The sequence below is a fragment of the Equus asinus genome, chromosome 11 (genome assembly GCF_041296235.1).
Source record: "Equus asinus isolate D_3611 breed Donkey chromosome 11, EquAss-T2T_v2, whole genome shotgun sequence".
In the NCBI taxonomy this organism is placed as follows: domain Eukaryota; kingdom Metazoa; phylum Chordata; class Mammalia; order Perissodactyla; family Equidae; genus Equus; species Equus asinus.
In genome coordinates this window covers 71,698,297-71,722,470 of record NC_091800.1, presented here as the reverse complement: position 1 = coordinate 71,722,470, position 24,174 = coordinate 71,698,297, and the positions used below count along the sequence as shown (strand labels likewise).

Genomic DNA, 24,174 nt, shown 5'->3' with positions numbered 1-24,174 from the left:
GACTGCTGCTCCTGGGTCTCTTTATAACATGTAGGCAGGCTCACTAATAAGGTAACTTGAAGCAGTATTAGGGTGTTTCCCCTTTCTCGTGTGGTCTTTTGACCTGAAACAGCCTTTTTGGCCATAGCCCAATCAGGAGTATTAGGACTAAACAGCTGCTGAAGCCAGAGACAGAAACACACATCAGAGACTGACAAGTGCACAGTGTAGCATTAACTGGCACTGTACAGGTTAAGGACTGATGCTATTACGGGAAATCCTGGTTCCACTTCTTCTATGAGGACAGAAGTGAACTCGCGTCAGGCAGAGGGACCACAGATCTCAGGACATAATTTTATTCTAAGCAATTGGCAGGGTTAGAATGAAAGCACATTCTGGAAGGGTGTAAACCCCCAGGCCCCCCCATGGGCAGTGAGTAGCTTTTGCTGGGAGAGCCGTAGCCCCTTACTAGCTTGCAAGGAATCCTTTTCTTCAGGGGAGAGGTCCTTTTTCTGCAGGTGGCCTGTGCAGAGGGGGACATTACCTTTCAAACGTGTATTCACTTTCGGCCCTGAAGTAGTACACATGGGACTTGAAATGCAGCTTGAACACGTAGTCCTTGTGGACGTCCTCAGACTCCGAGGGAATGGTGAGTGAATAGCCAAGCAGAGGCAGGCTGGCCAGGGGGTGATTGTCCTGGAAAGGGTCAACAGAAGGTGGCTTTGGAGAGGTGGCTGCAGCCTTCTTGTCCCACAGCAACTCTGGGCAAGCTGGTCTTGGCCAATGTGCTATGGTCCAGCTAGTGCATCCCGGCCAGGACATGAGCCATCAAGTCACCTCCCTCCTTGTTCAACCAGCAGACAAATGGCCCTTTTCAAGGCTGGTGGATATGTCAGCAAATGGATGGCAACCTTCCCTTAAGAGTTGAGGGTCTCTGATAGACTTGCCCTTCCCCAGCAGGCCTGTGGTAGGACCCCCTCCAACCCTTGGCTTCTCTCCATGCCTGGCTGGGCTGCTCAGTAGCAAAGTTCTTCATCCTTCCAGAGGAAGGCTGCCTGCCCGCCCTCCGAGAAGGGAGCGTGTTGTGTGCGGGTCCCAAAGGCCCTCCCCTCCCTGGCGTGGGCACACTTAGTGCCTTATCCCAAAGGTCACAGGGCCACCTGCCCTGTGCGAGGCACTGACCTGGTGTGACTTGTAGAAGAACAGGCAGAAGTTCGTGAACACCACCCACAGCTTCTGCCACCCATTGCTGTTTTTGAATTTCCTCAGCAGATTCCCAGACAACTGATTCTGAAAGACAAGTAGGCCTGTAAGGAGCACCAGTGGGGGGTACATCCAGGTCCTGTGAAAAGGACAACCCGGTCTTCACAGTCCAGTGGGACTCCCAGTGTGGTTACTGGACGGGGCCCACAGGCAGTGGCTGTGGTTCTGAGAACAGGCCTCCTGCAGCTGACTTAGGAAAGTGGTGTTTTTCCCTGGTAGGTGGAGAGACCCTTGGGAGGTGGACGGTATGAGCCTGATTGATTAATTCTTGTCATGTGTTATGGTTGAATTACGTTCCCCTGGAAGATACACTGAAGTCCGGACACCCAGATCCTCAGAATGTGCCCTTATTTGGAAATAGGGTCATCCCAGGTGTAATTAGTTAAGAGGATATAAACTAGGGTGAGGTGGGCCCTTAATCCACTAGGACTGATGTCCTTAAAGAAGAGGCGGGACACAGAAACAGCCACAGGGAAGAGCGCCTTGTGGAGACAGAGACAGACTGGGGTGACACAGCTACAAGCGAAAGAACACCACGGATGGCCAGCAAACCACGGAAACTCAAAGAGGCAAGGAAGGATCCCCCCGTACAGGTTTCCGAGGGAGCCTGGACCTTTTGACACTTTGGTTTCCAGACTTCTGACCTCCAGAATCGTGAGACAAATATGTTTAAGGCGCCCAATCGGTGGTGCTTTGCATGGCGGTTGTAGGAAAGGATCCTTCACCCTCAGCAGTAAGCCAGCGTGAGCCCCGCACCAGCAGCTCCTGACCGCCATCTAGTGGCCCTGGCCTGGGCAGGAGCGCTGGACCGCAGCAGAGTGCTTTTGGGCCCCGTCCTCTGCCAGGTGCCAGCGTGACCTCTCCCCAGGAGCTGGACAAAGCCTAAACTGGTAGAAATGGGCATTCCAGGGCATCCTGTGGTCTCCTGAGGCCTGCAGGAGCTGCTGGCACAGAGCACTGGCCTGAACTCCCAGGCAGCTGAGATGGGATGCCCAACGCAGAGGGAGGATGCACGACCTCGCTGGCTCTCCAAAGCCCCTCACTGTCACCTCTCAGAGGACACTGAGAAGGCTACCCACCTCCCTGATAAACTGGTAGCTCATTACCAGGAAGACTCAAAGAGGAGATGAATGGGGGCTGGTGATGGTCGTACAACCTTGTGAATGTAATTACTGCCACTGAATTGTTCACTGAAAAATGGTTGTGGGCAAACTTACCACAATAAAAAAAAAAGTATACCCAAGTTTGCTTCATTCTATCCTTTTGGTACTTTTGTGCTTAATCCAATAAGCATTTTTCAGTACCATGTAAGTAAAGCCCCTATGCCAGGACCTCAGATGAAAAGAGTTGAAATGTCTCTGCCCTTGAGTTGCTCATGGTCTGACAGGGAGAGAGAGATGAACATTGAGTGAAGCTGAGAGAACGCAGGAAGGGGACAGCCTATCCTTGAGGACTGGGGCTTAGCTGAACTGAGGGGGACACTGCAGACAGAATGGGAGGGGGCATCCCAGGCCGAGTGTCCCATCCCCCCACCCAGAGGCAACCATCTATCACCCTGTCTGTCTGCCACACACCCTCTGGCAGAAAGGCACAAGAAAATGGGTGCTCTGAGTTCCACGCAGGTGATGCAGCAGCCAGAATTGGGGATTTGATGGTTTTGCAAATCCCACGTGATTACATGCCAGTCACACTGCGGAGGCAAGGAGAGGAGCACGCCTTCCTCTCCTTACAGAGTCATGCATCACTTAACGATGGGGATATATTCTGAGAAATGTGTCATTTGGCGATTTCATCGTCATGCAAACATCATAGAGTACTTACACAAACCTAGATAACAGACTACTGCACACCTAGGATCTATGGTACTAATCTTATGGGACCACTGTCGTATGTGTGGTCTGTCGTTGACTGAAATGTTAGGGGGCACGTGACTGTCCTTCATGTTTTTATACTGAATCAAATAAGTCCCTTCAGATAGAGTCCAAAAGAGCTTTCTCTTAGATGCAATTAACTTTGGAACAAGAGCCAGTCCCACTGGGCAGCAGACACACTTTATTGATCAACCAGATTCTTGGCCAGTATTTCTTCCAAGGCAGGTTCAAGAGAATGTTCTACTCTCTGCCAGCCACCTCAGATCCTTTCTGGAACACCCAGAGTAGAGTATAAACTCTCTGGAAAAAATCGTTCTGGCCTTGCCACCCTAGTAGACTAGATGCTTCTTAATTGTATCCACTGTTCTTTCCTTGCTCCCATTGTGCTAGTGGCCTCTGAGGTTGCCAACCCCACCCACCGAAACTCTCGCTTCCCTTGGCTTCACTCTGATACACGTCAGTCTCTTCCTGGGGTCAAAGAGCCCCTAAACCCTGCTCTCAAGAGCCTGAACCCTTATGTCTATGCAGATGACCCTTACGCTGTCCCCGCCTGACCCCAGTCTTCATCTGCTGATTTTATGGGCGAGATCAACCTTGACCCAGAACCAGCTGATGCCCGTTTCCTCGCTGCCTTTCACAGTGCTCTCTCCTCCTAGACTCCCTGATGGAAGGGGAGCCTCTTTGCTCCTCCCTCTTCCTGACTCGCAGAGGGCTCAGTCCTCGTTGTGGATTGAATTGTGTCCCCCCAAAAAGATATGTTCAAGTCCAAAGCCCCATTACCTGTGAAGGTGACCTTATTTGGAAATAGGGTCTTTGCAGATGTGATCAAGTTAAGATGAAGTCCTACAGGAGTGCGGTGGGCCCTAATCCCAATGACTAGTGTCCTTATAAGAAGAGGACCTTTTAACACAGATACAGGGAGACCGCCAAGCGAGACAGGTGGAGACTGGAGTGATGCATCCACAAACTGAGGACCACCAAGGATTGCTGGTGACCACCAGAAGCCAGGAGAGAGGCCTGGAAAACATCCTCCCTCAGGGCCTCCAGAAGGAGCCAACCCTGCCAACACCTTGATCTTGGACTTATGACCTCCAGCACTGTGAGAGGATAAATTTCTGTTGTTTTATCAGTTTGTGATGATGTGTTAGTGCTGCCACAGGGAACTAACAGTCCCCACCCCTGATTCTCCCTCTCACTGCCGTTCCTTCCGATCTCCTGGTCCTCACCTCTGGCCAAATCAAAGATATTTGTAGTACCCGTTCAAAAATGTAAAACCCCTGCTTAGTTCCTGGGCTGGACCCCCCAGGGGGTGGGCAGGATGGGGCCCGAGAGCCACAGCGTGCTGACTCGGCTCCGCACACTCACTGACCGTGTGACGGCAGCTGTGCAGGCCTGTCACCCCAAAAGAGCTGGGCCTGAGGCGGTGTCTCTGGGCCGCCCAGGGCCTGCCTTAAGTGCGTTTGCTGCATTCTTGAATGGTCTACGTGCCTCCAGGGTTAAAAAGGAGGTTTCAAGCCCACCCAGTTCCCACACCTTGACAGTCCTGACTACACATCAGGTCAGTATAAAGGGAGGCAGACGACCTCTCTCACAGCATTGCACTTCCACCAGCTTCACTGGACTGTACCGGACAGATGAGATCTGATCAGGTATTTTTTCCCTGGTTCTTCCCTGCTCCCTCCATGCTGGAAAGATTCTCCATCCCCTGGAAGAAATCTCCAGTTGGCAAGCTTTGCAAACAGACCCAGCAGAAGGGAAAGCGGACTGCTTAGTATAGGAGCCCAGCAGGAGGAGAGAGGCCCACCCTGTGGGGCGCAGAAGAGAAGGAAGGCAGGCCAGGCACAGCCTGGGGAGCCCCGCACCAGGGCCTCTGCCCAGGCTGCATCCCCTTGATGCTTTAAGAGCAGGCACGTCTGCAGCAGAGAAACAATACAAGAAGCTTGTGGAAGCAAAGGTCACGTCCAGAGAACCAGCTCTGAGAATCCTCATGGGCTATCCATCAGGAAATGCGGCACATTCCCAACGCTGTCGGTTCAAAAGGCAAACAAACCATGGTTCTTGGCTCACAGTCCCTTATGTGACACTTTTTAGGCCAGGTGTGTTTAGGAACTCGGAGCTTAACAGGTTTTACCAAGATAATCTAGGGCTTCTGCTATATGGCACCCCCGCCGCGGGGTCGGGGCAGCAGCCCAGCGTCAAACACGCCATGATCCTATAGTGAAACAAGAACACGCAGAGGAAACTGCTAACAGCCTCCTACCGGTCAAGTCAGGCTCTGCTGCCAACGGAATACGAGGACAAGTTTGCGGTTCTTGAGCTTTCTGGGTTTGACAGTTTCTGAAAGGGAAGGGATTATGGACCTAGACTGGAGAATGCATGGGGAATGGGGTTTGGAGAGTTCTGGAAGATTCACAGTCGCAATCTGGGGAGAGCCCATCACCAAAGGCAAGTCTCAGGGACGAATCCCAGAGCCCGCCCGGAGAGGCCGTGTCCCGCGGGTTCTTCCCTGAACCACACCGGACGTGGCCCGACACCAGCTTTCCGAGCACCCTGCCTCCTCGCACCCGATTTCAGGGAGGGGCTCCAGGATGCGACTGCGCGGGCCGTCCCCTGGCCGCTAGTGTCACACAGCTAAATGCAGGATCAGCCTGGGCCCTCGGGCTGCCTCCGCGGGAGGAAGACGACGGTGGAGACGGCCCAGAGAACAAAAGAAAATGACCATTATATACGCTGCAGTGCGGACAGCTGAAGGCCAGGAGAGACGACAAGAGAAATGCCTGCGAGGCTGAGCGCGCATGCTCAGAAGGACAGGGTCGTCCCTGCCCCTACCCCGCCCTCTGGACTGGCGGCCGTACCTCCACGGCCACGCTGAAGTCCACCATGGAGACACTGGTGTTGCGGTGCCAGCACACGTGCACCATGGTGTTGCCACGATGGGGGGCCTGGCGCTCCAGCGAGGTGCGCGAGGCGCTGAGGTCATCCTCCGACTCCTGGTCGGCCACTGCCGTCTCATCGGGGGACTCTGCAGGATGCGGCAAAAGGCAGTGCTTCTGATCTTTGCTTGCCAGGAAAAGGACCCCTTTCCTGACCCCTCCCAGCTGCTGACTGGGACAGAAGGTTGGGGGGCTCACAGCAGTCTGGCCCTGGGGAACCCTGTGCACACACTAGCCACCCTCTGCTTATTGGGGACCCACCAGCCCCTCTGCTTGTCAGGGCTCCACATCTGGGAGCATCCCCCTAGCCCAGAAGCCCCTCTGCCCCTCTGCCAGGGAGTGCCTAACACATCTGGGTGCTGGGCCCACGGCACTTGCCCAGACCGTGGATGGCCTTGTTTTCTCTCCTAGACGCTGACATTCTGTATGACAAATGGCAATGTTGGCCCAGAAAAGATGACCTGCCTGCTCCCTCATGCTTTTTTTTTGAGGAAGATTAGCCCTGAGCTAATTACTGCCAATCCTCCTCTTTTTGCTGAGGAAGACTGGCCCTGAGCTAACATCCATGCCCATCTTCCTCTGCTTTATATGTGGGATGCTGCCACAGCATGGCTTGACAAGCAGCATGTAGGTCCGCACCTGGGATCCGAACCAGTGGACCCTCGGCCGCCAAAGCAGAACATGTGAACTCAACTGCTACACTACCGGGCCGGCCCCCTCACACTGTTTTAACGGTTTTACTTTTAGAAAAAGGAAGTTCCTTGATTTTGAGCTTTAAACCAGGGTTATGAGGCCCATGGGGAAGGTAATTTTAGTTACAATAGGACACCCTCCCTCTGCAAGCCAGAGTTGGCCCCCTCTCCACGCTAATTCCTTGAGGCAACGGGCCTGGGTCTGCACTGGGAAAGCTTCCCTCTCCACACTTACTGTTGTCAGGGGGGCTGCTGGCGAGGAACTCGGGAGTGGGGCCACTGCTTTTCTCCGCCAAATCGATGGCCATTTGTATGTCCTCGACCCACTTTTCCATCTCGGACCGAGAACTGAAGAAGAGATGGATGTCAGGTTTTCAGGCAATAGCAGACAAAAGGGTAAACAGCTGAGGGGTCGCTTTCCTGAGTTACCTGGCGGCCACGATGATGGACTGCCGCTGGCCCCGGAGGGTGAGGCAGTGGGGCACGCCCCACTCGTCTTCACTTTCCTCTATCTGTGAGACAAGTGTTCATGACATTATTGCAAAAAAGGGAGTGAGACCTTCGATGCATATTGTTTTTCTTTTTTTTTTTTTAAAGATTAGCACCTGAGCTAACAACTGTTGCCAATCTTCTTTTCTTTTTTTTCTGCTTTTTCTTCCAAAATCCCCCCAGTACATAGTTGTATATTTTAGTTGTGGGTCCTTCTAGTTGCGGCATATGGGACGTTGCCTCAGCATGGCTTGATGAGTGGTGCCATGTCCGTGCCCGGGATCCAAACTGGTGAAACCCTGGGCTGCCGAAGCGGAGTGTGCAAACTTAACCACTCGGCCATGGGGCCAGCCCCCTTCAATGCATTTTCACACATTCACTAAACTGGCTACAGGCCAATGCTGGAGAGGTGGTGGTGAAACTCAGCAGGGCTCAGAAGAACCACAAGCTACTGTGAGGGACAAGGGCTCCAAATCAGAAAAATATCACAATTGGAAAGGCAGGAGGAAGGTCAAAACACGTTGAATTTATTGGCAAAGGCCACAAACTTCCCTCTGCAACCACTGAGGAGAGTGTGGGTATAAGCTAGGGAAATAATCCTGTGCAGACGGGCACCCTGTCTGCATCTGCCGCCCAAGGGTCTCAGAATATGGAGACTGTCCCCTGGCACGTCTCTGGCGAAGGACAGGTGGCTCCCTAGTCTAGGGGTGGGTTCTGTAACTGCATGTGGGCAGGGAGGACTGTCTTTCAGGGTCCCTGAGGCCAGGCTCGGGGCAGTGAGAGGCAAATCCACACATGTGGCCCGTCAGCTTGCCTCTTCACTTGACTCTAGAAGGGACATACCTGTGCATCCCACTTGCAGGAGAAGGAGCCATGTCCCAGAACCCCTCTAGGGGAGACCTAACAAGGCCCAGGTTTCCCATGGCAGCTGTGATGCTCTCGCTTCCTTGTCAAGCCCCTCCTTTTCCTTCCTTCTGTCACCATCACTGGCTCTTGCTCCCTTTTGCCTGGCCTGCAATCTGTAGGCAGGCCAGACAGAAAGGCCCCTGATCCCACAGCCACGGCGCATACTCACGGTCATGCCGTAGAGCGGGAGCTGCCCATGGACTTTGAACTGATTCGAAGCTGTCAGCCCCCTGCTCGTGTACAGCAAGATGTCGTTGAACTAAAGGAGCAAGGACAAGTGCCGCTGAGATGAACGGGCTCCGTTGAAACCAACAAGTGCAGAGAGTATGTTTTCAAAATCTTGCATGACAATTCATTGATCTCAACAAATCCAAGCTGAGCAGCTTTGGGCTGCTTCTCCTGCCTTCCAGATGCCCCCTCCCTGGGCAGCCGAGGCCGGGCCCTGTGACGCATGGACCACGGATCAGAGTGAAGACAGACAGCTCTCACCACTTACCAGAAAAAACATGCGCTGCTGGAGCCCCTTCCCGGAGAGCTTGCTGAGGCTTCCCAGGCGAATGAATTCCTGCGGAGAAAACAGACCCTGAGAGTTGGCTGGGAGCATGCAAACCCGGCCCGAGGCAGAGAGTCTGGCTTCCTCGCACCAGGGTCCCTTTCAGGGTAAAGTCATAGCCATCATAGTTACTGTTTACTGAATGCTCTGCCATGCCGTCTCTAAGCTCCTCTCCTTCCCAGGGACCTTCAGAACAGGGACCACCGTCAACTCCACTAACAGAGGCCTGATGGCGTGCCCACAGTTGCACAGCCTGCACGGTGGGGCTGGGTCACACTTCGGCCTACAACTATGCGCTTAACCCCCAGGCCTTATGGGCCTCCCGCTGCGAGCAGGAGAATGGGGAAGATGGATAAGCCATAGGCGAGTGCCGTGGGGAGAGGAATCTTCTCCATGACTTAAAGCTCTGTTTCTCAAAACCCAGGACCTGTGTTCCAGGATAAAGGAGTGACAAACAAAGCTGTCTAAGGAGCTCTTTCTCCTGGACATAAACTTTTAGGGGCACAGACCATTCCAGGCTACGTTAAAACAACAACAAAAAATCTATCATTTAAAAAATTGTAGTAAAATACACATAAAATTTACCATCCGTGACCTTTAGTGCATTTACAACATTGTGCAACCAGAGCTACTGTGCAGGTCCAGAACCTCTGCATCACCCCACAAGGACACCCCGTGCCCATTAAGTAGTCACTCACCATTTCCCCTTCCCAGAGCAACCACCGGTCTGCTTTCTGTCTCTCTGGATTTACTTATTCTGAATATTTCATATAAATCAAATCACATAATATGTGGCCTTTCGTGTGTGGCTTCTTACCCTTTGCCTGTTTTCAAAGTTCATGTTGTGGTATAGAGCAGAATTTTCTTCTTTTTTAATGGCTTAATAATACTCCACTGTATGGATATACCACATTTTATTTATCCATTTATTCACTGATTGACATTTGGGTTGTTTCCCCTGTGGCTACTGTGAATGGTGTTGCCATGGACATTTGTGTGCAAGTTTTGTTGAACACCTGTTTTCAATTGCTGGGTCATGTGGAAATTCTATGGTTAACTTACTGAGGAACTGCCAATCTCCTTTCCGTACTACTGCTTTTATTTTTTATGTTTTTATTTATTTTTTTAAAGATTTTATTTTTTCCTTTTTCTCCCCAAAGCCCCCCAGTACATAGTTGCATATTCTTCGTTGTGGGTCCTTCTAGTTGTGGCATGTGGGACGCTGCCTCAGCGTGGTTTGATGAGCAGTGCCACGTGTGCGCCCAGGATTCGAACCAATGAAACACTGGGCTGCCTGCAGCAGAGCGCGCGAACTTAACCACTCGGCCACAGGGCCGGCCCCATGTAGTACTGCTTTTAAAACACGGCTGCAAGTTCTGTGATATTCCTTCCATAGAGGCAGCGTCTCTGCCCCTCGCAGGGATGTGGGTGGGCTGGTGACTGATTTGACCCATAAAGTACGGGAGTGATGCTGTGTGACCTCCCAGACTAGGTCACAGCACTACACGTGGCCTCTGCTTTGTCCCTGGGAACACCTGTTCTAGGAACCCTGAGCTGCACGTAAGCAGTAAGACCACCCTGAACCCAGGCTAGCGAGGCCCCTCATGGCCTCTCTGGTGCACAGTCCCAGCTGAACCCGGCCTCCAGCCGTCCCTGCTGGGTGTCAGCGTTGGACCCTCCAGACCAGCCCATCTGGGAGCTCTGTCAATGCCAAACGGAACAGAAGCTCACCTGGCTGAGCCAAGCCCAACTCCTGACTTGCAAAACCATGACATATGCTGAATGGTTGTTTCAGCCACTGAGTATTGGGGTAGTTTATTACATAGCACGGATCCCTGGAACGCCTGCCACAAGGTTTTTCTGTGCCCACGACAGCTCGTGAGCCAAGAACAGGGACTCAGCCAACTCATTTTGATCCCATAGACTTCTGCGTAGCCTGACTCAACTCTTTCTTTGGTCCTTTATGAAATGTGATCAAAAACGATCTGCTAGCGATTTAACAGACATATTTTGGCGATCAACAAAGCAACACAGAATAAATGCTTGCAGGGCCGCGGGATGGATGCTATCACACATCGACAATGCGATAGGAGGAAACAGTATTTGGGGGCTGCTTTCATCCTTGAAGGGTGACAGAGAACGAGAAGCGGGCACCCTAACGTGCTGCTATCACTCCTGTTCCCACCTCGCACATCTGATGTGGGAACACATGCATTCTCCAACGAATCTTCGGGATGTGGGAAGGAGAAGGCAGGGTGGCACAGGCACTCATCACAAAGGAAAGACAAGGGGCTTGGTCTGTGTTTGCCTTCCAGGGCACCCACAGCAGGGAGGGGAAGGGCTATGGACGCAGATGTCAATGCCTGAGGGCTGGAGATGGAAAATGTCTCTTGCCTAGAATTTTTTTTTAACTGTGGAACAGAAAAAAGGAAAAGGCCGCTAATATCTGTAAGGTCAAGCTGCTTCCTTCTGGAATGAAATCCAAAGATGTTCAGACCCTGGAGTTTTAACCAAATGAGCCCCCTGCTCCAGTCCCTGCTTCCCTTCTGTTCTGTTTAATGAAGACACGCCACTCTAACTTGGAAGGCCAGGCCCTGAAGAACTCTCTCTGACACACAATCCTGGGATGAGAAACACCCCCCGGGGCCTGGCTCAGGCCACAGTGTGCTGGGGCCTTTTGGCCTCAGTGGAGAAGCCCGCCTTGGAGGACATGAGACCGCCTCAGGCTGACCCCAGCAGAAGGGGGAGTGGGATCATGTCTGAGATCCATGCTAGGAATGAGCCTGCAGGAAGCTGAGGGGGCCTCTCCAAAGTTATCTGCTCATCTTTAAGTCTCAATTTTTAAAATTCCATCTGTAGACAAATCTGTCAGAGCCTTCCTGCCACCCATTAGGTTATTTGATAATTTAAAATTAATTCGTGACAACCCATCAGCCTTGGTGTCTGGAATGCCCCACCGTAGAAGGCGCCCCCTCTGAGGGCCTCTGTCCCTCCTTCCCATTGCGTTCGGGGTTGACTTGAAACAATGAATGGCTGTGAAGCAGGTTGACGAGCAGAAGAATCTGGACATGAGGCAGGCCTGCAGTGAGCCGCCTGCACCCAGTTCCGACCTCACCTTTATAAATAACACTGGCCTCCCTTTGTTTAGCACAGAGTAGGTGCCCAGCGTGTGCTTGGTGCTTATATTAGCTCTGTACCTGAGCCTGTAAGTTCCATATTATCACCCCCGTTTTTCAGATGAGGAGACTGAAAACCAAAGCGATTAGAAATTTGACCAAGATCACTTGGTCATTAGTGGGTGACACAGCCCGTATCTGGCGAAATGCTTATGATGCCCTACAATGCTGTGCTGTGTGTCACTGAGAGTACAACACGTGTACACTTAGTCTGTTCAAATAAGTGAAGGGAGGGGAAGGGGAAGACAGTTAATATTTATTGTGTAAGTTTTACACATGAAATCTCATTTGATCCTTATGACCTACAAGGGAGAGGATATGATCCCCATGTTACAGAAGAGAGGGAACAATCCCGTAGGTGAAACAGCCCAGCTCTGGTGGAGCTCGAATGTGAACCCAGGGCCACCTACTCCAATGCGAGGCTCTTTTCATAGCACCATGAAAACCTTTCCTCAAAATAAGAAATTCTTTACAAATGGTATGTTATTGCTCTGTAGCATAATATGATAAATATTTTATAACATCTAAAGTTAAGAGAAAATTACACTGATTCCAGAGTGTAGGAATCTGTTCCCTTCAGTGTTTCCTTTACTAAGGGGTCCGTGTGGATGGTAAATGCGGTTGTTATGTGCTGAGGCCTGGCAGAATTTTCTCACCAGCAGAGCTAAAGCAAATCCCAGCTTTCATTTCCACCCAGCACTTAGCATATAACTCTGCTGACAGCCTTTCACAGCTGGTTTTCCGGTCAGTTTTGTAACTAGGCTTGCCGACAGAAATAACCCAGTACCCAGAGAGGTCCCTCATCTTCCCGAAGTGACATTGGTTTAATGTCTCCAGGGCAGCTACCTGTCAAATAAGACTAGAAGCCCCCAACACACTGGATACTTGCCTTAAGATTAAGGGAGATCAAAGAGGCTAAAATTCCCTCCTGAACTTTGAAAGGTGGAGGTTATAGGAGAAAGATCCCATACAGAGATTTGATGAGATGTAGCAACTAATACTTTTGATTCCTGGGCAATGACTGCTTCTTAGGAAGAGAACTGTAAAAGGGCTGGCTACGCTGTATTTTTAAAATTCCCATTGGCCTGGAAGGAGTGTGTTTGGGTAACGAGGCCCTGCTTCATTGTGAACGACCTACCTCTCAGGGAGGGTGCTGGGCGGGTGAAGGTTAATAGTGTAAATGAACTTGCATCTCTTCCAGAATCGTGTTCTGGCTAAAATGTTATTTTAATTCCTAATTAAAATTGCATCTTTAAAAAATATCTTTCATGCTTACAGAATTTACAGCATGCTTTCAACGCACTAACTTTTTCTCTGGCTTTATATCACCATTTTACCCAATTCTGTAAAAAAAAATTTTTCTTTATCTTCCATTTTCATGTACCTACATTTTAAAAAATAAAATAAGCTATCTCAAACCCTCTCAGAATATGGTAGGGAAAAAGTAAATAAGCAAATCAACCAAAAAGGAGAAAAAGCAAAATATGAGGTCACAGGATTGCTTTCTCTCCTTCTAACACAAAGTTTTGGAATGAAACTGTAAAGTTCAAGGCGTCTTCCTAACTGTCCCCAGGCGGAAGGAAGCCACTTCAGAAGGAGGATATTTTAACTTGGAAGTGTCCGCACTCAAAAGGTTCAAATTTAAGTCGCTTAAATGTGGCCTTTCTGGCTTTACCTCCGACACCCACAGAGAGCCCCGCTGCTTACCCTTCCTGGAATCACAAGATTGTCGATGCCAATCAAATCTTTCTTGAGTTCATGCAGCTTCTGGAAATTCTCCATCTTGATCATCGTACCGTGAAGCTGTGCCACCATTTCCGTAATCTCTGCCAGAGCAGCTAATGAAGGAAACACACACAAACTCTGCAGCATTAACGGCAGACAGGGGTCTTTTTTCCCAGTGTCTTTAAGCTCAGCTCTCCAGGGTAATATCCTCCAGCACCGCTCTAGGTTAGCAGCCAGCCTTCCAGGGAAAACACCGCTAGTTCTCAGTAATAAAAATCGAGTGATTTGCTATATGTATTTGTCTGCTTTACTTTAGTTTCCCAAAAGCATCTTGAAAATGTAAATGCCCCCTTCATAGCTATGAGGTATACAGCTGTCCTTCAACTAGAATCACTTGTTGCCATACAGGGACAAGAAGCAGGGGACTCAGAGTGCCTGGAATTTGTCCCCAGGGCAAAGATTTTGCTACCCTTCCCCTGTTACTTAAGAACCCAGAGCACAGTGAGCAGATTGGCCACAGAACAATCTGGGGCAAAGGAGGGATCTTTCTGGAAGAGGATCTAATGGACAGTGTGATATTTTGGGGTAACTAGCATTCCAGTGTACTTCGGTTCTTCCTTCTGTGGAAATTACAGTGTTTACCAAGATGGTTGCAAAGAATAACTGCAGAACTAATCTTCATTTTCCAACATGGGCACAGCTGCCCTAGACTGGTCGGCATCTAATATTTAAAGGAGCCAGTGCCCAGTTAGTACATGTTGGGTGGCATGCACATCCACAGCAGGTGAGCATTGAGGTATTTCTATCAAGAAAGCAGGAGATACTTGTCAACTGAACTTCAGTCTTCAGAACACTAAAAACCCCCTTCCCCCAGCACTTCCGCCTGGGGAGGGAAGCATTTTCTTTCCTTGCTTTCTCCCCGGGGGTGCAAATTAAATGCTTCCTGGTTTATCACAGAATGCTTCTTGTCTCAGCCACAGGGACAAACCCAGGGCTTGCCCAATCTTCAGACACTGCCAGTCGATTTAGTCCAATCAACAATTGCTGGGCACCAAATGCTTAGTGGGGTGGGAATGAGGTGGCTCTAAGAGGAGAAAGATGGCGGCCTGGTCCCTGTGTGCTCCTGGGGCAGGCATCCTGGAACAGGTCTTGGCACTCTGCATCCCTCACATTCAGGAAATATATGTTCAGAGATACCTTGATTTTCCCAGCCTTTTGACAATGCTGCCACCTTACGTTTTAAGCTAAGTAACAGATACTTTTGCCATTTAATTGTCAAGGAGAGACTTTTCTCATTGGGGACTGCTTAAAAAAAATCATAAGATGCAAACTGGGCAAGTTGGCATGCAAAACCAAAGATGTCCCTTCCCCCCCCGGGTAATAGACCTGCACAGCTGTGAGTCCTGCGAGCTGGGAAGGGTGTTGGCAATGCCAACACGACAGGACCAGGTAGGTGGGCGGGTCACCCAACCTCAAGGGTCAGGTACAAGCTGAGGCCTAAGGGAGGAGGAGCATTGTGCCAGGAAAGGCCAAGGAGGTGGTGGCGATGATTCCAAGCAGGAGGAATAGACTATACCGAGGCGGGAGGCAGGAGGCAGCATGGTTTGTTTGAAAGACTGATGGTCTAAGGCAAACCAAAACCACGCCAGGAGCCATCTCTGTTCCCCTTCCATGAACTGCCAACATCTCAATGACTTCCAAATCTTCTCCTGGGTTGTCTTTCTAAAAACGAATTTGTTTTCTATATACTCTAGATACCAACCAAGTGATTTCTCTAGAACAAGCCCCACGTCACCATTCCCCTCCTTAAAACCCTTCCTGTCTGCCCTTTGCTCTCTGATTGAGGTCTCGAGCATTTATGAGACCCCATGGGATCTGGTCCCTGCTTACTGTTCCAGCCTCATTTTTGCTGCTGTCTCTGCATCTCACACTATAGCCACACAGAACCTCTACTTTCTGGAATGTTCTATAGTCTCTGTCTCCTTTGGACTTCTTTATGTGCTATTCCCAATTCTATCCTCCACACCTTCCCCTCGTCCAGGAACTCCCATTTACACTTCAGCTCTAAACTTCGATATCCTCCCCCTCGGAAAGCCTCTCCCGAGTCCTGAAGGCTGGGTGGGAAGCCCGCACTCCTGCTGCACTGGGCACGTCCTTCTCACAGGTCACTCGCTGCCCAGGTGCCCCGATTTGGGCCCACTAGTGGGTTCTACGAGGAGGGGCCACTTTGTTCCATTCTCTCTTGTATATCTAGTATGCAACAGGTGCTCAGTGCATATCTGTAGCATGAGAGACTAGTTAGGGGCCAGATCCTGAAGGGCGTAGACTTGAGCCTGAGGGAATCAGGTGTCACCAAGGTTTTAAGTAAAGCAGTAAGAAATGCATTTAGAAAAAGAGAACACAGGTGGCCTAAGAGATGGGATGTGTTTACAATACTTTAAGCAAGAGATATGGGCCTTGACATACCAACAGGTGTGCAAATTCATGTAACCTGTCAAGAGCCACCTGCGGAGGCCCCCGTGTACAGACTGGCTGGAGAACGCAGAGGACACAGGCCTGGGGCTCTGGCCCTCAAGGAGCTTGCAGTCCAGGCCAGAGAGTGCAGACGTTAACAGACTGCATATAACACGAGACAGGTGACTCAGGTTCAAAAAGACAGTGCATGGCAGAGTGGGAAAGCGTGGTCCGGAATACCAGCTCCGGCCTTTTGCTGAGTGACACAAGTCCTTACTCCCTCAGAGCCTCAGTTTCCTTATCTGTAAGATGGGATAACACTATCGCCTAGGGTCGTTCAATGAGTAAAGGCGTTAACATAATAAGATACCTGGCACAGTAACTGTCCCAGGTGCTAAGCGAGTGGCAGTTGGTAATCTCATCATCAGACAGTAGAGTAGGACCGTCAAGAACATAGGTTCTGGGTTTAGGGTCCAAGTCATTTACCTCTCTGGTCTCAGTAGCCCCCATAAGTAAAATGACCTCACCACTGCCTGGTAGGCTTGTCGTGAAGATTAAGAGCTAATACAGGTGAAGTGCTTATTGTGGTGAAGGGTACATTACAACTGCCCAGCGGCAATCAGCAGAGCATTCATTACAAGCCATTTTCTGTGGCCGGTCCAAGGAGGGAGTGATGAGTTTCAACCCTGTAGGCAGAGGAAAGCTTCCTGGAGGGGGCTGACTCTAAGTGGGGTTTCTCGAGGGTTCTTTGCACCAAACCACCCAGGAGCAGAGGAGAAATGCATGTAGAAGAGGAAGGAAAGAGAGGTCATCACGATCATTATCACCTTCTTTATGGCAAGATCAAGAGGTGACAAAATATTCCATCAGGTACTGAAAAGCATGGCTGCCTGTTTGATATGAAAACCCAGGTAACAGGCTCACAGAGCTCTCCCCCAGAGCCCCCTCCCCGCGGGGCTGGGTCTGGTGGCGTGCTCACCTCGGCAGTCCCTGAAGTCCATGTGGCTGGGTGGGTGGTGCTTGCACAGGCGCTCCAGGACCTGCTTGTAGTGCATGAGCCGGTGCAGCGGGCGCAGGAGGAAGGTGTTGAGCGGCAGGTAGCACACCTTCTGCAGCTCAAAGTCTCTGCACAAGTTCTCCAGCCGCCGCGAGCCCCTGATGCCGGCCTCCAGGGCCTCCAGCGCCTCGCCGTGCTTCCACAGCTGGGCAGCCAGTTGCTGGAGGTGGGGAGAAAGACAAGTGGGGTGGGGGGCCCTGCTCAGCTGAACTGAACGCTCACACGTTCCACCCAGGCTGATTTTTGGAAATGAAGATCACCTTCGCTGCCATTATTTCATCACATTTATTTAAGTTCATATTTCACTATTTAAATGAAATTCTCAGGATGAAATAAAAAGCCCTAGTAAGCATTGAACAGTTTAAAATGTGTAGGGATTATAAAATATGAGATGTATATATAATATTTGAGGTGTAAATGTTCTGTTAAAAACAAGACTGGCCAAACTGAGGGGAAATAAATGAACAGGAGCTCCTCTGGGGGCCTGTGGTTTTCCTCTAAATGTCGAAAGACGACAAATAGACCAGGGCCACTCAATAAATGCTATGTGGTTAAAAATAGATATTTCTGTTTGACTCCCCTCATGCATTCATACGGTAACTATCTGCCATGGGCCACCCACTCTGCTAGATTTGGGGGAGCTGGAGGAGAATTAGACATGGTTCCTACTTTACTGGCGTCTGATAAAGATCCTTTGATTAATCAAACTTTTGTCAGGCTCCTGAACCTTTTCCCAGGCCCTTCTGTGTGCTTTACCTCCTTGTAAAATCCAGTATTAGCAAGAATCCTGCTAAATCTGTTTAAACAGAACCCCCTACCCTGGATCCGGGCACCCTTCACACTGGGTCCCTCATCTCTCGCCATCCCCCATGAGGGCTGATCACACCGGCCCGCCTTCAGCAAAGAATCTTGTTAGGTTGGTTCTGCCAGAACCCCCCTCCCCCTCTGACGTTCCCTCTTAGTAATTTTCCACCCTCCGACCCCCGCCCTGTTCCTTGCCTATAAATTCCCACTTGCCCAGGCTGTATTCAGAGTCGAGTCCAATCTGACTCTCCCTCTGTAAAATCCCATCGCAGTGGTCCCCACACTAGCACGTGGGCCTGAATGAAGTCGGCTTCATCTTTAACAAGTGCCATCGAATATTTTTTTCCTTTAACAGGCCGTAGTGGAAACAGGTGCAGGGTAAGAAGTCTGATGATAGAGCATTAAAGGGAGAGTTAACTCCTCATGGCAGGTGGGGAAGAATTGCAAGGGAAGGATGTTCCTGACAGATGGGGTAAGTGGGGGGAATGAGGACACCCCAGACAAGAGAACGGCAGGCGTCGTCCTCAGGCCTCGCTCCCCAGGACTGGGCCCACTGTCTGTGCCCTGCTGACTCCCTCACCTAGACCCCCAGTCCCGACATCTCTGCTCCGTAAAGAGCTTGCAACACAGCGGCCAGCACCTCGCCTGGAGCCGCCCCACCATTCTCTGACCTCAGGATCGGTGCCACCACCAGCCAGTTACTCAGGACAGAAAAACCTGGAGAACATTCCAGATTCCCTCGTTTTGAATCCTTCACCAAGTCCTACCAATTCTACCTCCTAAGAACGTCAAACCTGTTCCCGTCTTCATCCCCACGGTCACTGCCCTCCTTTCGGCCTTGTGCCATCCACCACTGTAACGGTGTCTCCATGGGGTCTCAGCCTCCACTCCTCACCCCTCCACTTTATCACGCATCGGCCACCAAAACAAACTTCCTACAATGCCGCTGAGCACACTGCCCTCTTGCTTGGAATACGACAAGAGCTCCTACCGTCTCAGGACTACCTCCAGTGTCTTTGGCAAGACACATAGGGCCCTTGGGATGTAATCCCTCCTACCCCTCCATTGTGGCCTCTTGCTACTCACCCAGGGGCACCCATTGAGCAACTGTACTCGAAGGTGCCAGGCTCTTGCACCCAGAGCCTCTGCAGGGGACTCTCCCCAGCCTAGGACCCCCGCCCAGCCTCAGTCCACCTCCCCTGTTAGGGACTCCTCTATCCTCCTGTACTTAGGCTGAATTTGTCCATCTTAGCCCTTATCGCATGGCTTCCCCTGCTGGCTTTATTGGCTTTTTAAAAAATAGATTCATAGGAAGCTACAAAGAAATGTACAGGGAGGTCCTATGCGCCCTTCACCCAGCCTCCCCTAATGCTAACATCTTGCATAACTATAAATATAGCACAATATCAATGCCGGGAACTGACATTGGTACAATCCGCATGGTTTATTCAGTTTCCACCAGTTACACATGCCCGTGTGTGTGTGGCAAGTACCTGTGTATGTGTGTGTGTGTGTGTGTGTGTGTAGCTCTAGGCAATGTTACCACACGTGCAGTCCCCTATTTGATTTTGAGAGAGACTGCCATGTCACTATATCCTCAGGGCCTGATATACACAGTAGGTGCTCAATAAATGTCTGTTGCTTGCATGCGTTAGTGAGCAAACGAACCAATGCATGCACCCAGCTGAGGCAGGAGCATTGTGAGGACCTGAGCACCTGGGGAGGTGAGTTCATGGTGGCTGGAGTGCAGAGCAGAATGTGAAGAGAAGGAGCCTGGAGCGATTGTCTGGGCTAGAGTGTGAAGGCTTTCTTCACCAGGCTTAGATTTGGACTATATTCTCCGGACCACAGAGGGACCGGGGGGTCTTGAGCCTAGGTAGTCTGGTGGATGAGAGGACAGCTTGATGGGAGGCCTGGAGACTCATCAGGAAGCTGGTCGAGTCATCCAGCAGAGAGAAAGCTGAGAGCCAGACGGAGTAATGTGGTCCGAGTTTAAGAAGGAGAGGGGGTGTGGACGGGGAGGTTTGGAGAGACAGCCGGCTCAGCGGGAAAGGTCCCAGCCTGGATGGCAGGTGAAGGGTTAAGATGAAAGGCAGGGGTGTCCTTTTCCATGGCCTTTGTGCATCTGGGCAGATGCTTCCAGTTGGGAGTTCACAGCCTGAGCTAGAGATCAGGACTTGGGTATTTCTGACTTTCGGGAGGGGACTGGAGGCCCGGCCCAGCTCCCTTGGTCAGGAGTGGAGGGTCTGGGAGCAGCCAGTCCAGCTGAAGCTAATGACAGCATCCCTGCTGAGCCCCTCTAAGTCCCTGCAAATGCAGGTAAATGCACAGGTGCGTGTTGGGGTTGGGGGGGAGGCATGAAAGACGCTGCAAGCTGCATATCATCCCAAGCATTTTGGGCAAAAGTGCTAACCTGGACTTCTACATCTCCAGAGCCTTCTGAAGCTCCCCTCCACACTTCATAAAAATTCTTTAAAACCAACGATAACAGCCACAATAGAAAAACCACCTAAACAATTTCTTTAAAAGGCTGCCAGTAGTAGCTCTCTGAGCCTCTGCATCTATTTTTATTTTGCTTGCACAGAGCTCCACGCTATAAACGCTCGTGGCATCAGCATAATAACTAAAATGCCAGCACAGCCAAAGAAGCTGACTAAATGCAAAAATGCCAACTCACTAGACCGAGGAGAAAGAATGGCTGTGAGCGGAAATCTTAGGTGCTAGGTAATCGGAGAGGAAGGCGGACGTGTAGTGAATGTCAGCTCTCTGTGGGAGAGCCACAAAGGAAAGCTGGTAACAGGAGAGCTCTAGGGGGCGGGGAATGAGCTGGCAGGTCTCTGCTGCTGTCCCCAGAGTCCAAGCCTCCTTGGAGGCAGGAAGCACAGACGGCAGCCGGCACCGCCCTGCAGATAAAAGGAGCGCTGTGAGAAAAGGTAAAAAACCAAACTGACTGAGAAAAAGTCCAGAACATGGGAAAAAAGGCTTGCTCTGAGGAAGAAGATTGGGAAGGACAACAGTAACAAAAACATGTTCTAGAAGAGAGAAGAAAGGATATTTTTAACGAGTGAAAGAAGCCAGTCTGAAAATGCTACACGCTGTGTGATTCCAACTATATGATATTCTGGAAAAGACAAAACTATGGAGACAGTAAAAGATTAGTGGTTGCCAGGGGCTGGGGGCAGGAGAGGCATGACCAGGCAGAGCACGCAGGATTTTCAGGGCAGTGAGGATAACCTCGAGGATACTGTCATGGTGGGTACATGAGAGCATGCACTTGGTAAAACTGACAGAAAGGAGGACACAAAGAGTAAGTCCTAATGTAAACTATGGATTTAATTAATAACAATGTATCAGTATTGGTTGCTCAGTTGTAACACATGTACCGCACCAATGTTAACGTTAATAGGGGACAGCGGGGGTGGGGGTGGGGTGGGTGTGTGTGAGAACATGGGAACTCTCTGTGTAGATTTCTGCTCAATTTTTCTGTAAACTTAAACTTGCTCTAACAAAACAAAATATATTAATTAAAACAAACACCATGGAAAGTGAAAAGATGTCTGTTGTGCCACATTTGAGTTTTGTGCATCAACCTTACTTATGGCATTAAAAAAATACCAGATTTCTGGAACATCTTAGATAATTCTTGCTTTTCTTTTTTTTGCACAGAATTCTGCAACCCAGTGGCTTCCACGGCCTCTCTGATATTGCCCAAAGATGGGGGTGCTGCTTTTTGAATACTGTGAAAAAGTGAGCAACAGCTCGGGGTCTGTTAAATAACATCTTGATCTTTGTTCAGAGAAACAGGAAGTCTCCTGAGGAGCTTCAGATGCTATCTTTTCCATGCACCCTCCTCCCATTGTCCGACCTCATGAGATATCTAATTCTAAGGGGAAAAAATTAAACACTAAACAACTTAGCAAGATTCTTGGGAATTAATCCAAATCCCTACACTAACTTTGACTCTGTGCGTGCCTCCTGTGTAGTAGGCGTACTGGATGGGCCGATGGACAGAGGGATGGCTGGACGGACCGAAACGGTGGCAAGACAAACAACTGGCTTTCTTTAGGAGGTTATTAGCTCTTAGTTGTTAGTTAAGGTTATTAGATAGGCTCCGTGCAGTCGAGATACAGGAAGATTGCTTTACAATGCAAATACGGACGTATTTGTATTCAGAAGATAAATTGTGTGAATTAAAACATTCTATATTAAAGGAATTATTAATGGATTAAAATGAAAATGCAAAAACAAAAATTTCAGATGCAAGAGAGGGGCAGATTTCAAAAATGGGAATATTGGTTTCAAATGTACTGACTCTTTGGGTATATTTTCACTCTTTTGTGTCGTTGTAGATATTGCTGGATGGTTAAAAATATATCTGCCCTGTACGCTGTCTTAAAGTCATAGAATTGACTGGAATTCCTAAATACATCTGAATCCAAAAAAATCTATTTTTGTTACGCTTACAAGAAACCAAAGTAACTGACTAAACGTGAAAGATTTATTCGACCAAACAATGTATGTCTACAAAATTTTTAAAGCAAGTTTTGAATGACTTATTCACACAAAATACCTTTGTTTTGGTTACAACACAGAGCTTTTGAAGAGAAAAAATACTAAGAGTGCTTCCCCCAAGGTGACTGGATTGTCCGTTATGTTCCAAATAAAATTACCTCGGAAGGACGGGACGGTTTACCCCGAGCAGACTGTCGGACCAGGCCGCGGGGTCCCGGACAGGGACTGCGGCCAAAGCCTCCAGCAGCCCCAGTGCTGTTTCCCCAGGGAACTCGCTCGGCCGAGTCCCGAGGCAGCTCACCTTCATGCCCTGAATGTTCTTCAGCATGACATCTCCGATTCTTTGGTGATCTCCTCTGATGTGGGCATTAGAGCGGCCTTCCCTGAGAGCAAAGGATTGGAAACCAAAGCATTAGCCGTGAAAACGTTCCGGAAAACGTCCTGGCCCAGATCACACAATATCAACCTTACGTCTTCCTTTCCAGTCGCCTCTTTGTACCTCTCCCTTCTCTGGGTGTCACGGAATGTTGGCCCTGGAAGAAGACTTTGAAATCACCCCAGTCATTCTGCAGACAAAGAATTCCGCCTGTGCTTTGAAAGAGGCCATTTTCTGATGATTTTCATTCGGTCTCCTTTTACTTTTTTTCCACCCACACTTGGGTGATCTTGGTGTGGTTAGAACAGCGTGGAGATCACTTGCAGTAACTAGCTCATGAAATGGATTCTATCCCGCGGATTGAGACTAATAGGCACTTGTAAAAAGCAAGACAGCCTCCAGATCGAGGTTTCTGTTCCCAAGAGCCCTTAGCCTGAAGCAGACAGAGTTGTGTGAAAAGCCCTCAGGAAGTGAAAAATACAATTGAGAAAGTGCAGGAGGCTCATGCATGGAGGAGAGAATGGGGGAAATTAACCCAGAAGAGGGCAGGACGGGTGTCCCAGGTACAGAGGGGGGAAGGGAGGGGCCAGGGCCCCCCCCACCAACATGCTGGGTGACAGATGACAAAGATGTGGGCATTTTCAGTGGAGAATTTGGGTATATATTCAGTGCTTTAGCCGATGTTGATAATCCAGGGGCTTAAACAGCAGAGAGAAAAATAATAATGGTAGCTCGTACTTACTGAGTACTGTCCACCGTGCTGGGCACCCTATAGGCGCTGACCCATCTAATCCTCATGGCAGCCTTATGAGGCAGGTACCACTATCACCTCCATTAAACAGCTAAAGAAACTGAGGCACAAAGAAACTACACAACTTGTCTAAAGTCAGTTACCATGAGATTGGGAGCCTCTACGTGAGCCCAGGAGTCTGGTCTACACTCCTAAAGACAATGCCAGTGCATATCTGTGAATTTACCCATTGATGAGAAAAGGATTTCCCAGAGACAATCAAAACACGATTTTCAATGACAAACCTGGCTAATATCTTCAAACCAACTGTTCCGGATAGCTAGAAGCCAACTTAAATGAAACGGATGAATTAAAAATGTAAAAATCTGGGCATGAGGCTTCCAGTTGGAAGTGAGAGGTGTTCGGAGTGGAATAAACACCTGCACCCCGAGTCAGAAGGGGCCGTGATTTACACCCCACAGACTCCATCACTAATGCGCCTCCAGCAAGGACAGAAACGACTGCCACCTCAGCAGAAGCGGCACTGAGCATTCAGAGCCTTCCAGAACTGCTGACTCAGTCTCTGACTCGTCAAGGATCTTGAGATGGGGAGAGGAGGGCAGGGAACAAGGCACACAATCAGCGAAGCAAACC

General features: G+C 49.9%; 1 protein-coding gene across 4 annotated transcripts in view; it reads right to left on the bottom strand.

Annotated features, from left to right (window-relative positions):
* Positions 1 to 24,174, bottom strand: part of FARP1 (FERM, ARH/RhoGEF and pleckstrin domain protein 1) — a 288,920-nt gene that overhangs the window by 2,842 nt on the left and 261,904 nt on the right. For all 4 annotated transcript variants that reach the window (XM_070520054.1, XM_044779783.2, XM_044779785.2 and 1 more), the window contains 10 exons: positions 22,716 to 22,797; positions 17,021 to 17,258; positions 13,570 to 13,700; positions 8,630 to 8,698; positions 8,303 to 8,392; positions 7,168 to 7,250; positions 6,974 to 7,086; positions 5,969 to 6,135; positions 1,162 to 1,269; positions 524 to 675 (listed from right to left, as the gene is read on the bottom strand). In XM_070520054.1, the coding sequence (XP_070376155.1) occupies positions 524 to 675; positions 1,162 to 1,269; positions 5,969 to 6,135; positions 6,974 to 7,086; positions 7,168 to 7,250; positions 8,303 to 8,392; positions 8,630 to 8,698; positions 13,570 to 13,700; positions 17,021 to 17,258; positions 22,716 to 22,797 (1,233 nt within the window). The remainder of the gene's footprint in view (positions 1 to 523; positions 676 to 1,161; positions 1,270 to 5,968; positions 6,136 to 6,973; positions 7,087 to 7,167; positions 7,251 to 8,302; positions 8,393 to 8,629; positions 8,699 to 13,569; positions 13,701 to 17,020; positions 17,259 to 22,715; positions 22,798 to 24,174) is intronic.